Source organism: Syngnathus scovelli, chromosome 8 (genome assembly GCF_024217435.2).
Source record: "Syngnathus scovelli strain Florida chromosome 8, RoL_Ssco_1.2, whole genome shotgun sequence".
Taxonomy (NCBI): domain Eukaryota; kingdom Metazoa; phylum Chordata; class Actinopteri; order Syngnathiformes; family Syngnathidae; genus Syngnathus; species Syngnathus scovelli.
The window spans coordinates 17,031,179-17,043,150 of NC_090854.1; the positions used below are offsets into that span (position 1 = coordinate 17,031,179).

Sequence of the window (11,972 nt, forward strand, 5' to 3'; positions counted from 1 at the left end):
AACGCATCAAGTAAGCAAGCAGGATTCATTTATGGTAATTGTTTAAAACAAAGAGAAATACAAATGTACAAATACAAAAATAATGGCTTTGCTTTTTGGCAATTTTAGAGTCACCGATTTTAGAAGTCGGCATAGTGCTGAAGGAACATTTTTTCTTATCAGCGTTGCCGTAACGCTCCAAGGTGGATTTCTAAACCGGAAGTAATAAATAGAAAGCTTCCTTGCGATTGGTTTTGATCGAGATCAGGTTTAGCGCCGCTCGTCCGTCAACACGTTTCCGTGCTTGTCTTTGATGCGTAGTCGTCCTCCGGGATATCGCGTCTCCTGCCGTCCGTCGGCGTAGACGGTCTTGACCGTGCCGTCGGGGTACTCTCGCCTTTTGTAGTCAGCCGTGTGCACCTCCTTCTGTCCCGTGTTGAAATGGATCTCCTTGGTGCCGTCCCTGTTGACCACCGAGACGTCATAAGTGGCCAAAGTGCACGCTTTGCCTAGTTTTCACTTTGATCTAAATATATGTCGAATTTTACAGGAACAGTAGCATGAATAAATTTTCAATGCACGTCGAAAAAAATACAATTTGATTTAAATAAAGTATCACTTCCACAATAATCAAGTATTTTAAAAAGAATTATAATTTAACATGTAAAGTCAAAGTTTTACAGCGTCTAATGTTGTCATTTTTATATATTTTCCGATCAATCAGTAATTTTGTGGTACGTTTTGAGTTGTACGACTGTTCCGTCCATCATGACACTCTCCTCACTGCCGTCTGGGAAGAGAATTTTCACCGTCTGGTCTGCAAATGTGATTTCCTTTCGGCCGTCTGGGAAGTGTTTCTCTGCAAACCCAAAACGGATGCCACCTTGAACATAATCGAGCTAGAAAACCATATACGGTATTATTTTCTGATGATGGGCTGACCTGTCTGGTTGTTGGGGAAGTGCAGGACCTCCATGCCGTCAGGATATGTGACTTGTGTTGTCTTGGTGTTAGCGTAGTAGTACAACTGGGGACCAGAGGACAACTTGTTCAGGAGCTCAAATTACACATCAGTTAGGTGTCCCAAGTGGGCTGCACTCACCACCCTGTGGTCAGCCGTCACCTCTTTGGTGTCACCATTGAAGAAAGTCACTTTGACTGTCACGCCGTCACATGACACCTCCTTCGTGGTCCCATTGGGGTACACGATGATGCGATCGCCACTAGCTAGGACCTTCTCCACCTGGAAGACAGCCAGTCATAAAGTAGTCAGACAATTATTGCTGCTTTTTCTCTTTGTTGTAAAGACGACTCGTTGTGAATCCATAATGTGTCAGTCAGGTTTTGTTTTACCTTGCCGTCCGGATGAGTGATAACTTCCTGAACAGATTCACAGGACAGATTCTCACTTCTCTCTTCTTCATTTGACTCGCTTACAATCTGAATTAATCACAAAGTAGCATTATCGTTATCAGCTTGAACTTTACAAATCGAAAAACCAGAGACTTTCAGAGTGCCATCTCTTACGGGCGAGGAGCTCTCCGAATGTTGTTCATTTGGAAATTTCTCTTTGGCAGCCATTTGCTTTTCCTCTGACATTTCTTTATGTGATGAGGAGGAGGTGGATTCGGCTGGCTTTTTCAAGCTGCTCTTCATTCCTGTTGGGATTCAAAATTGTCAGGGCCACCATTACGCTTTCCACAATTCTTGTCAGAACATTCGAGTCCTTTCAAGGCACCTTTACCTGCATGTTCAGTGGGGTGGCCTCTGGGGGGCGCTGCAGTGCTGCCGTGTGAAGGGCTGACACTCCGACAGTCCAGAGGATCCTGAAGGAGGGGAAATAAAACGTATTTTGCACGATTCAGGTGCTTTGTAGCAACTTTTCCTAATGGACATAGTACTCACGGCAAATGTGACTCCTTTGCTAACAGGAGGCGCACGTTTGACGTTTTTTTCAGCGTCTACGGAGTTCTTCAAGGCGCTCACACGAAGTTTTTCCAGCATGCGCACCTCAAGAGATAAGATTGAGAAGCACTTTTAAAAAACAGAATCAAGACTAAGATTTGGAAATGCTTTTTGGGGGTGGGCTGGCATTAACCTCGTCTTTCAGCTCGTCGTTCTCCTGGCGGAGCGATTCGATCTGCTGGCGGAGGCGGTGATGAGTGGCTGACCAGCGACTCTCCTTCTTCCTCAGATCCTCCTGGAGGGAACTGAGCTGCTGCTTCAGAGCCTCAAGGTACAAAATGACATTACGTTCAATTAAATTTTTTTCAGAAGAACACACAACTCTAAAGGTACCAGTTGACTTTTTTTTATTGGCTCACCAACACTTTTGCATCCAAGAATGGTTCAATTCACGTGTACCTGTATCTCCTCACGTTCCTTTTTGTCGGGCACTGCTCGAGCGGCCGAAGCGTGTTTCTCAAAAAGTTTACGTTCTCGCAGGAGCTTGCCGCTTTCTTCCCTCTTGTACTCCTCAAATTGAGCCAACTGCTCAGCTCGCTGCTGCTCCCACGCCAGCCGCTCCTTCCTGGAAAACCCAAAGTGTTAATAGAGCCACAAGGATAGGGGGACGTGGTCATCGCTTAGGATCCCACAACCTGAGGTTGTCCCGGTTCCTCTCGTTCTCCTGTTGGAGCTTGGCCAGCGCCGCGTTCTCCTTCTTGAACCGCCCAATTTCGATCTCCAGCTCCACCAGTCGCTCCCTCAACTGTGTGGACTGCATCTGCGGCCCTTTTATAGCAAAGACACACACTTTTATTGTCCATTTTCTGTTGTGCTTCTTCTCAATGTGCGAGCTGCTCACCTTCCTTGTTGTCTGCCTTTTCAGGTGGGGAAGGTGAGGTAACTTCAGGCGGCGGAAGCAATGCATTTTGAGTCTTTGGCTTGAGCGCAGGGAACAGTTTCATCATGAGTTTTGGAGGAGGAGGCAGAGTAGTGGCAGCTTGTGACACCGGATGGGTCGGTTCCGTGGGAACGGGTTCGACGCCGACCGCTGTGTCGTCCATTTCGTTCCACGTGTTGTCGTCATCAAAAATGACTTGGCCCGCTGCTGCGTCTTTGTCGTCCTCCAGCGTGGAGCAGTCGCTTTCGTCGTCATCGTTGTTGCCGATACTGCTGAGCGTGTCTTCGCTCTCGTCATCGTCATCCTGGTAAGAGCGCTTGTCGTATGGCAGCTCCGACGAGGCGGGGAAGTCATTGCTCCCGGAGGAACCGGATGGCGTGACTGCCCTTTCGGGCTCTTTAAGATCACTGTTGGTCTTTGATGAAGAGTCCTCCACCTCCATTTCATCGTTGTCATGGCTCGTCACGACGCCGCCGTTAATTTCGGGGCTGCGCTTTTGCTCTCTGGCCGCTGGTGACTTGATGGGTGTGGATGAGAGTCGTCTGTGGTGAAGCCCAGCCACACCAAGAAGCTTCCTCTTCTCGCGGTCCATCTCCAGAATCTACAGGTCCCAAAAAACAAACATGGCAATTAGACGAGTAGAACCCAGAAAGTCTAAATGGACACCAATTGTCACCTTGCTGACGAAGGAGGAGTTAGATGAGAAGGAGAACTCTTCTGCAGCTTGCTCCAGTAACTCAAACTCTCCCAGCTCCATGCTTTCTAGATTGCGCTCGCACTCCCAACGGTGCTTTTCCATCGATGACGTCTCTGGTGATTCTCGCGGGACGTCGGGCGATTCCGCCTGTACGCCAGCCTGCTTTGTTGCAGGGCGACTGTCCTCCGCCACTTTGTTTCTTCTCACCTCCCCGCCCGTGTTTTGTCTCTGGTGGCATTCCACCAATTTGGTCCGCGTTTCTTTCATCTCGACCCTTCGGTCCCTTTCTTCTCTTGGGCGGTTTTCTGAGTTCAAAGTGGCGGTTTTGCGTTGGATGGGAAGCCGCTGGACCGTCGCTTTCTCACAGTTGCCGTGGGCAACGACACTGGCCTGGCTTGACTGTTTGCGAGCCTTGTTTGAGTTCTTTTTGGGAAGTGAGCCCTTGTTGGTAAATCGAGACAAGCCCTCGCCTCGCCTCAGAAAAGTCCTTTTAGGGGGTGCCGCCGACTGGCCTTCTGGATTCTGTCAAAATAACGAGACATATTTCCACTTCCGTCACAATGTTCCACTTTGTGGTATCTGACAGATGTTTGTCTCAATAGGAACACTTGTCTGACCTGCGGTTGCTGGGCACAATTCAACCTCTGCTCCTCCAACTTCAGCTGCTCCTCCAACAACTCCTCAAACGTCTGCTTGCCTGTCTGGATCGGCCTAGAGACACACACAAATGGACACATCCAGACAAAGATATACCGACACAACAAATAGACAAGCAGACACACACGTTCTGAAAAAGAACAAAAGGAAACCACTATCATCTTACCTGTCTAGTGGCATGTGATGATCTTTTCTTTCGCTATTCTGAGAGTTGTGGCTATTTGTGCTTGGTTTGGGAAGGTCATCATCATGCTTTGGGTCTGCGGGACACAAAACTACACTCTGGTTTACTTCCGTCACTTTTTGTACAGTGAAGCCTTCGTTACTGTGAGGGTTACATCTCAGACAGAAAAGTGAAAATCTCAGAACACATCCACAAAGGTTGCAAACAGAATGAATAGAAAAACCTCTCACCTTCTTCGTTGTGCCTTTCGATGCCATTTTGACCACTTTGGAGCCGCGCACGTGCTTCTCCCTCTTGGCGGTGGTTCTTTTGGAGTCCCCGGTGTTGACTAGAGTGGTTGTGCTCAGGACTGGAGCCTGAGACTCCCAGAGCCCTCTGCTGCTGCTCCTCTTGGAGGCGAAGGAGCTGGTCCAGCTGGTCCACTTTGAGCTGCTCCTGCAAGTTCTGCTGCCATCTCCTCAGCTGCAGGAGTAAATGCAGATCTTACGCAAGTTTTATTTGGCAACTGTGTCAGACTAAAAAAAAAAAAATTTAAGTTTTGAACAATCTTGAAACAGGTAAATCAAAGTTTTAGCCTCGGGTCGTACCATTCTGACAATTTGTATGTATGTGTATGCACAGATAAAACCCTCTTCCACAACCTTCATTGAGTTGTGCACTTAATATTATGACTACCTGGTCCAGCTTCATCATAACGGAAACCTGCGAGCCGTTGGACGTCCCCTCCGGCCTGTCAGCCTCCATGTCTCCCCCAGGCACGCCCAGGCAGCTGCTGTCCACCGAAGCGGTCATTGGGGCGAAGTCTTCCGGCTCTGAGGACATTCCAGTACCTGGGGAGTCGTATCGTAGAGACCCGGGGTCCAGAATCACACCAGCCCTGGTGCTGCTCGGTATCCAGCGGGCCAAAAAGTCTGAGGACGAGCGCGGACGCCCAGCGATGGGAGAGGACATGATGTCGCCACAACGTTCTTGGCTCTCCTTAATTCAGGATTCGAGCAACAGTTGCTGATGACAGGTAAAGACTAGAGCTAACCGCACTTTGTTTTCACATCATCTCCATGTCGAGAGGATCGTATTATTGGTACCGATTGTGCAGGTCCTGGGCGGATTAGATTGACACCGATCCAACTAAACGTGAATCATAATCGCTATTAGGAGAATAGCAAAAGTAAAAGAGACCAGCGGCGCCTTGCACTCAAAAAAAAAAAATACATCAAAAAAGGCGCTCGACAACTTGAAAGTGGATCAAAACACACACGTACACGGGTGAGCGTTACCTTCAACGCAGACGAGTCGGCGTGAAATAATTGAGCTTTTAAAAATTCACTACTAAAAAAGTAAACTTTACGAACTTGCCGCCATGTCAAAACAAAGACCGCGAGAGTGACGTAGACCGTAAGAGCGAAGAGCGGCACATTTCGTCAGTACTAATGCAAAGTCGCGAGCGCCATCAGCTGGCTCAAAGGGGAAGCGCACCATTAAGGAATGACTGTATTCAAAATGATTTATTCTACATAATGTCGGGTATATTGCATCGTTTGGGGTGCAGCTCATGAGGTAATATACAGCACTTTGATAAGATAACCAGACAAAAGAGTTATTTTGCTTTAAAAAAACAAACTTCGAAGCTGTCAGCGCCTCTGTACACTCCCTTTTTCACAATAAGAGCATAGGTTCTAGAAATAGCTTTATTCAACGAAAGAAAGTCATGGAATATATTTGAAATCACATTAACATTTATTTAAAACTGGGATTTTCTAATCCTGTAAATGTTACGACAAATGTAGCTGAAATTAAGAGGGTTACTTTTATACTGAAACGCGTACATTGAAACTCCCTTCTGGCGAACACTGATTGGTCGATACGATAAAGAAAATACAAAATTGAAAAAAATTGAGAACCTTCTTTCGAACCGTGTCGGGACAGATAGTGAATTATGGAGAAAGTTACCTGTGATGTCCACGGTAAAGTACGCATTAAACGGTTTTAGCTTCTTGTTACGTTCTTATTTAACCCACAATTATTCTTGTGTTGTCTTTCAGGTGGCGTATGTTTGCTAAAGACAGGGGTGAAAGATGGACCAAGTCAAGGCAAAAGCTTCTACGTGTGTGTGGACAAGCGTGGCTGTGACTTCATCAAAGTGGCCAGGTCGGTTTAGTGTGTCTCTACAGTATTATTAGTTTGTTTGGACAACGAGTCGAAGTTGTAAGCATCATCCACCCGTCCTCCTCCCCTTCAGTATCGCGGCCTCCCACTGCCTCCTCCACGAGGACTCCATGGTCGAGCTGCAAGCGTTGTCTTTTCGCCAGCAGCAGCAGCAGTGCAGGTGGGTAACTATCAAACTTCAAGTTGCTATTAGTATGAGTTTTTGCAGACTCGTATATGACATTGTATTTTCTTGATGCCTCAGGTTGTTCTACAGGTGTGTGGAAGGTAGAAAATCCGGGCAGCAATGGTGTGGACATGTACCTTGGACTGTGGTAAGACCCTATTTGACATTTACTCCAATGGGCAGAATAGGTTAAAAAAAAAAAAAAAACTACTACAGATAATGTTGTCTATGTCCATCATTATTTTACAGCCGGAGAACGAAGAGAATAAGTGTGAAAAAACGGCACAAGCTGCTTCTCTGCCACCTGTGCGAAACCCCTTTAAAGTTCCAGAAAAAGTGGGCCAAGAATTGAAGGGGACGCAAATAGAAAGTAAGAGCAAAGACAAAATGGCGAAGAAAAGTCCGGTAGATGAAGGCCAAGATAGGCCAATCACAGATGACGACACATACAGGGCCAAACATCTTCCAGTAGGGATGAAGGTGAAGAAAAAATCTGTCGATAAAACATCTCCAAGCACTTCGAAGCCCAAAAGCGACATGACCACCCCCGGCGTCACTACGTCTGTGCCCAAAAGCGACATGGCCACTTCTGAAGACTGTACAACAACAGAAATCTCTACTTCTGTGCCCAAAAGTGATACGGCCATCAAAAGCAACATGGCCGCCTCCGTAAGTTCCGTATCGGAGTCAAGTGCCTCCGAATCTGTGCTCAAAAAGGAAATGGTTGCCTCTGGAGGTTTGTCCAAAGCAAGTGCTTCCGTGCCTGCGCCAAAAAACAAAACGGTTGCTTCGGGAGGGTCGGACGACGCAAGATGGAGACCCCGTCAAAGCAACCAGTTCCAAGATGACGACGAAGAGGACGAAGATGTGGTGCTGGTGTCCGTAAAACCCCCTCAAAAGACCGCCACCGCCATCCAGAAGCCACTGACCTCCTACTCTGGCTTTCAGCCGGCCTCCAATGTGAAAGATCCACTGAGGGACCCCCGGGGGATGCACAGGATGCTGTCCACTCAGCTCCAGCAGAAAAAGGTGAGCCAGAACAGTGTTGCCTCGGTTATTTTGAACTTCATTACTTTTCTGACTGTTGCATAATGGCACTAACTATCTTGGCTATCTGTCGTACAATGCGCTCAAGGCCACCCTGGCAGCGGTGAACGTGGAGGCGCTGCCCGACAAAGGCGAGCGTCTGAGGACTCAGGTTCAAGAGCTGGAGGCGGCGCTGGAGTCTCTCAACCTCAGTCCCGCAGATGAGATGCCAAGCAGCAGCCAGGGTGAGAACGCCCCCAGCCGCCCGGGCGCCACCATCCTCATCCCAGCGCTTCCCGCCCAAAGACAGCAACTTCAGCCAAGCCAGGGCTTCGCCCGGATGCCTGAAGGTAGATAGCTTCACCGAGAATGTTTTTTTTTTTTTTTTCTAAAGCATGATGATACCCACAAAAATATTCTCAATATTCATTTATGTGGTTGTTGTAGCACACCAGGCCTTCTACGGCGGCCGTATGACGGACAACCGTCTGCTGGCGGTGAAGAACGCCACAAGCGAGGCCATTGACCATCTGCACAGGTCGCTAAAGTCCTGCCCGGCCCCCGACGCCGAGACTCCGGACCCCAAGGGGCTCAAGGTTTCGCTGCTGGCCCACCAGAGGAGAGCTTTGGCCTGGCTGCTCTGGAGGGAAGCGCAAAATCCGTGTGGAGGCATTTTGGGTAAAGTGCACCACTCCAAAGTTTTTCATCATCAACTGAAATTTGTTTTTGACACGCGTCGCATTTGTCGCTTCAGCCGACGACATGGGCCTGGGGAAAACGCTCACCATGATCGCGCTCGTCCTGGCGCAGAAGATCAACGCAAAGGCTAAAGACGGAGAAGACAAGAAAAAGGAGGAGGAGGAGAAGCATGAGACCTGGCTGTCAAAAACTGGTAACATTTGCAGCAAATAGCCTGGAATTGGAATTAAAAATAAAAATCATAATAAATCGGACTTCATCCAGATTCCCGAGCGGTGCCGTCCAAAAGCACCCTGGTCATCTGCCCGGCCTCGCTGGTCCACCACTGGAAGAAGGAGATTGAGCGACACGTAAAGGGGAGCCGGCTCAGCGTGTACTTGTACCACGGGCCCGACCGCAAGAAGAACGCCCGAATGTGAGCTCAAGCACATGCTAAGGCCGGTGCAGTTTGACTCACAAATGGTGTCTGTCAGGCTGGCCCAACACGACGTGGTGGTGACCACGTACGCCTTGGTGTCCCGAGAAACGCCCAGCCAGAAGGAAGCGGACAAGCCCAACCAGGAGGCCAACAATGCGGTGGGTAGGAAGTACAGTAGAGCAAGCTAACTTTTTATGCGAAATACTTTTAAATCTCTGCAATACACAAGTCTAAGAAATCTCTTTGAGGAGTTTGTGTCCGTCTTCCATGTGCTTCCTCAGGCGGCGGCGAACGGCGGCCCCCTCGTACGTGTGGCGTGGGCGCGGGTGATCCTGGATGAGGCGCACAACATCAAGAACCCTAAGGTACAGCAATCCATGGCCGTGTGCCAGCTGACGGCGGCCGCCCGCTGGGCCATGACCGGAACGCCCATCCAGAACAACCTGCTGGACATGTACGCGCTGCTCAAGTAAGACCAGCCTTTGTTATTACCTCCCCCAAGCACAAGTTCTCATGTTTCAGCTGGATCCGATCAATTTATATAATATTTTGTTGACTTCCAATCAAATCCGATTTGCGATGTTCTTATTGGCTCGGAAGCTGTTGACCCTGTGAAATTCCATCTTTTGAAATTGTTTTACTACCCTACAAAGGTTCCTGCGCTGTTCTCCGTTTGACGAGTTCAAACTGTGGAAGGCGCAGGTGGATAACGGCTCCAAGCGCGGCAGGGAGCGACTCAACATCCTGACCAGGACTCTGCTGCTGCGACGCACCAAAGACCAGCGGGATTCTTCTGGACAACCGCTGGTAGGGAATCTTGATGGATTGTCACGCAGGCCTGTGACTTAAACAACGTGAATATTTGGCCAACAGGTGGCGCTTCCCGACCGGACCTGTAAGGTGCATCAACTGCAACTGTCGGAGGACGAGCAAGCCGTCTATGACGTGGTCTTTGCCCAGTCCAGGTGACAAAACAATACTTCTGTTTCAGAAGCCGCCATTTTGCTTTGAGGAGACCATTTTAGGTTTCCTTTGTCTTGTTCTAGCATACTTGAGCTGCTCTTTTGGTTCTAGATCTACTCTACAGAACTACTTGAAGAGGCACGAAGGGAGCGACATGAAGGGAAAGCGCGTTTCTGCTTCCAATCCCTTTGATAAGGGTAAGGCGTCAACTGAGTTTAAAAACGAGAAAAATAAGATGAAGACACCTCCCCATTGCTCCCCTTCAGTGTCGCAGGAGTTTGCCTCGTCCCAGACCGACTCGCCTGCGCCCTCGTCCCAACAACCTCCGCAGACGGCCAGCACCGCCCACATCTTATCCCTGCTGCTGCGTCTGCGACAGTGCTGCTGCCACCTTTCACTGCTCCAAAAGGTACGCACACACACACACACACACACACACACGCTTTTCACTTCCTTCCATCTGTCTCAGACTCTGGACGCTTCGGAGCTGCAAGGCGACGATGTGGTCCTGTCCCTGGAGGAGCAGCTCAACGCTCTGTCCCTCACGTCCACGTCAGATGCCGGCGAGGACACGGTGGGCCTGAACGGGACACGTTTCCCTTCACGGCTCTTTGAGGAGGGCAGCAGGAGCACCAAGGTGGGCATGAGGATGGCACCGCTGCAACAGATGCTATGCGACATCCTGACAGTGCGCATGCTTAATCAATTTGATCATTTTGTACCCAAGAAAGGTGACACCAAATTAGGCGGCAAGAAACAAACTACACGGCGGCCATTTTGATTCTAAGCATCCATTTTGGTAATTACTTAATAAAAAAATTCTTGCAGATTTCTGCCATTGTCTCAGAGTTGGAGGCCATTCGAGCTAAAGGTGACAACCAAAAAAGGTAACTAGGAATAAAAAATAAGCACGTATGGTGCTAGCTCAGCCCCAAAATGTGTATCACAAACATTGATGGGGACCTTTGTGTTCTCCTCTGTATGACTTACAAAACGCTCTGTTGAGACAGTGTGATCGTGTCCCAGTGGACCAGTATGCTCCAAATCGTGGCCGTCCATCTGAAGCAGATGGGCCTGCGCTACGGCGTCATCAATGGAGCCGTCAACCCTAAACGCCGCATGGACCTGGTGGAGGAATTCAACAGCAACCCCAAGGGACCTCAGGTGACTTTTCGCAGAAGCACCCGCAGCTAAAGTTTTTTACTTTCTGGACCTCTGCTGCTCGCAATTTCAGTCATTAATTTTCCAAATGTCTCTTTCTATCTTCTTCTGGAAGGTGATGCTGGTGTCTCTCTGCGCCGGAGGAGTCGGCCTCAATTTGGTGGGCGGGAATCATCTCTTCCTTATGGACATGCACTGGTGAGCGATCTGCAAAGCGGGTGGGATATTTCCAGAAATATTTTCTTGGAGTGAATTTGAGGATTTTTTCCCTGATACTTTGGTATGTTTTGCTGAAAAGTCATTTTGTGGTGTTTGACAGGAACCCAGCCCTAGAGGACCAAGCCTGCGACCGAATCTACCGAGTGGGACAGAAGAGAGATGTCACCATCCACAGGTAAACTGGACACTGACTCTTGAACCTCAAGCCTTTAGCTTCTACAGGACTGGTTTTTGCGTGCAGGTTCGAGTGCAAGGGCACAGTGGAGCAGAAGATTGCCACGCTGCAGACCAAAAAGAAGCAACTGGCCCAGAGCGTGCTGTCCGGAACAGGCAACGCTGTTACCAAGCTTTCCCTCGCAGATCTCAAGATTATATTTGGCATTTGAAGTCTTACAAAAAGAAGTTTTTTTATTTGCCTGTGAATGTTTTTATGTGTGGCAGTTCAGTGTTTTTCAATATTAACAGAGCCAAGGTTCTTTTGCTTTTCCAAGGAACCCAATTTGTGTTGATTTATTTTATTTTTGGTTGCAAAAATATTTTAACTTCTTACATACGCTTTTGTGTTTGAGTTGATACGTTACAATACTGGGCTATTTATTTTTCAGTATCGAAGTAATGACATGCCCAATATGCTGCCATCCATCTTGGTGGGGGCGACAGCCCCCCTATAGCCCGCCCATTGTTATGGGTCTGTTTTGCCTTTGAGTCATTAAAAAGCAAATGTGTATTAATCAAGATTTGTAATTGAATACCTCTGAATATACGAGTTTTAAGCCTTGAGAATTTTTCCAC

At 48.4% G+C, this 11,972-nt stretch overlaps 2 protein-coding genes across 6 annotated transcripts; one reads left to right on the forward strand and one right to left on the reverse strand.

Moving 5' to 3' along the window:
- Positions 1–24: 24 nt before the first annotated feature.
- On the reverse strand, positions 25–5,737 carry cenpj (centromere protein J). Of its 3 annotated transcripts, XM_068651623.1 has the most exons (18): positions 5,640–5,737; positions 5,038–5,192; positions 4,593–4,824; positions 4,345–4,453; positions 4,139–4,232; positions 3,501–4,043; positions 2,786–3,425; positions 2,580–2,712; positions 2,344–2,509; positions 2,078–2,209; positions 1,885–1,989; positions 1,724–1,805; positions 1,507–1,637; positions 1,333–1,419; positions 1,082–1,222; positions 922–1,006; positions 718–838; positions 25–442 (listed from the first exon to the last, which is right to left on the reverse strand). In XM_068651623.1, exons 2-18 carry the CDS (start codon positions 5,182–5,184, stop codon positions 250–252), a joined length of 3,141 nt encoding a protein of 1,046 aa, XP_068507724.1. In that variant the 5' UTR covers positions 5,185–5,192; positions 5,640–5,737; the 3' UTR covers positions 25–249. The 3 variants fall into 3 exon arrangements, with proteins under 3 accessions (XP_068507724.1, XP_049584551.1, XP_049584550.1); XM_049728594.1 differs by lacking the exon at positions 5,640–5,737 and having other exon boundaries at positions 4,345–4,438; positions 5,038–5,313; XM_049728593.1 differs by lacking the exon at positions 5,640–5,737 and having other exon boundaries at positions 5,038–5,313.
- Positions 5,241–11,911, forward strand: ttf2 (transcription termination factor, RNA polymerase II). 3 transcript variants are annotated; one of them, XM_049728591.1, is made up of 21 exons: positions 5,241–5,377; positions 6,405–6,510; positions 6,602–6,688; positions 6,773–6,842; positions 6,944–7,723; positions 7,830–8,070; positions 8,168–8,398; positions 8,475–8,612; positions 8,684–8,834; positions 8,893–8,995; positions 9,119–9,306; positions 9,491–9,644; positions 9,711–9,802; positions 9,912–9,997; positions 10,067–10,209; positions 10,270–10,437; positions 10,629–10,687; positions 10,811–10,964; positions 11,077–11,159; positions 11,281–11,355; positions 11,422–11,911. In XM_049728591.1, the coding sequence occupies exons 1-21, from the start codon at positions 5,371–5,373 to the stop codon at positions 11,564–11,566; spliced, it is 3,261 nt and encodes a 1,086-aa protein (XP_049584548.1). In that variant the 5' UTR covers positions 5,241–5,370; the 3' UTR covers positions 11,567–11,911. The 3 variants fall into 3 exon arrangements, with proteins under 3 accessions (XP_049584548.1, XP_049584547.1, XP_049584549.1); XM_049728590.2 differs by lacking the exon at positions 5,241–5,377 and adding an exon at positions 6,189–6,326; XM_049728592.2 differs by lacking the exon at positions 5,241–5,377 and adding an exon at positions 6,251–6,331.
- The last annotated feature ends 61 nt before the right edge of the window (positions 11,912–11,972 follow it).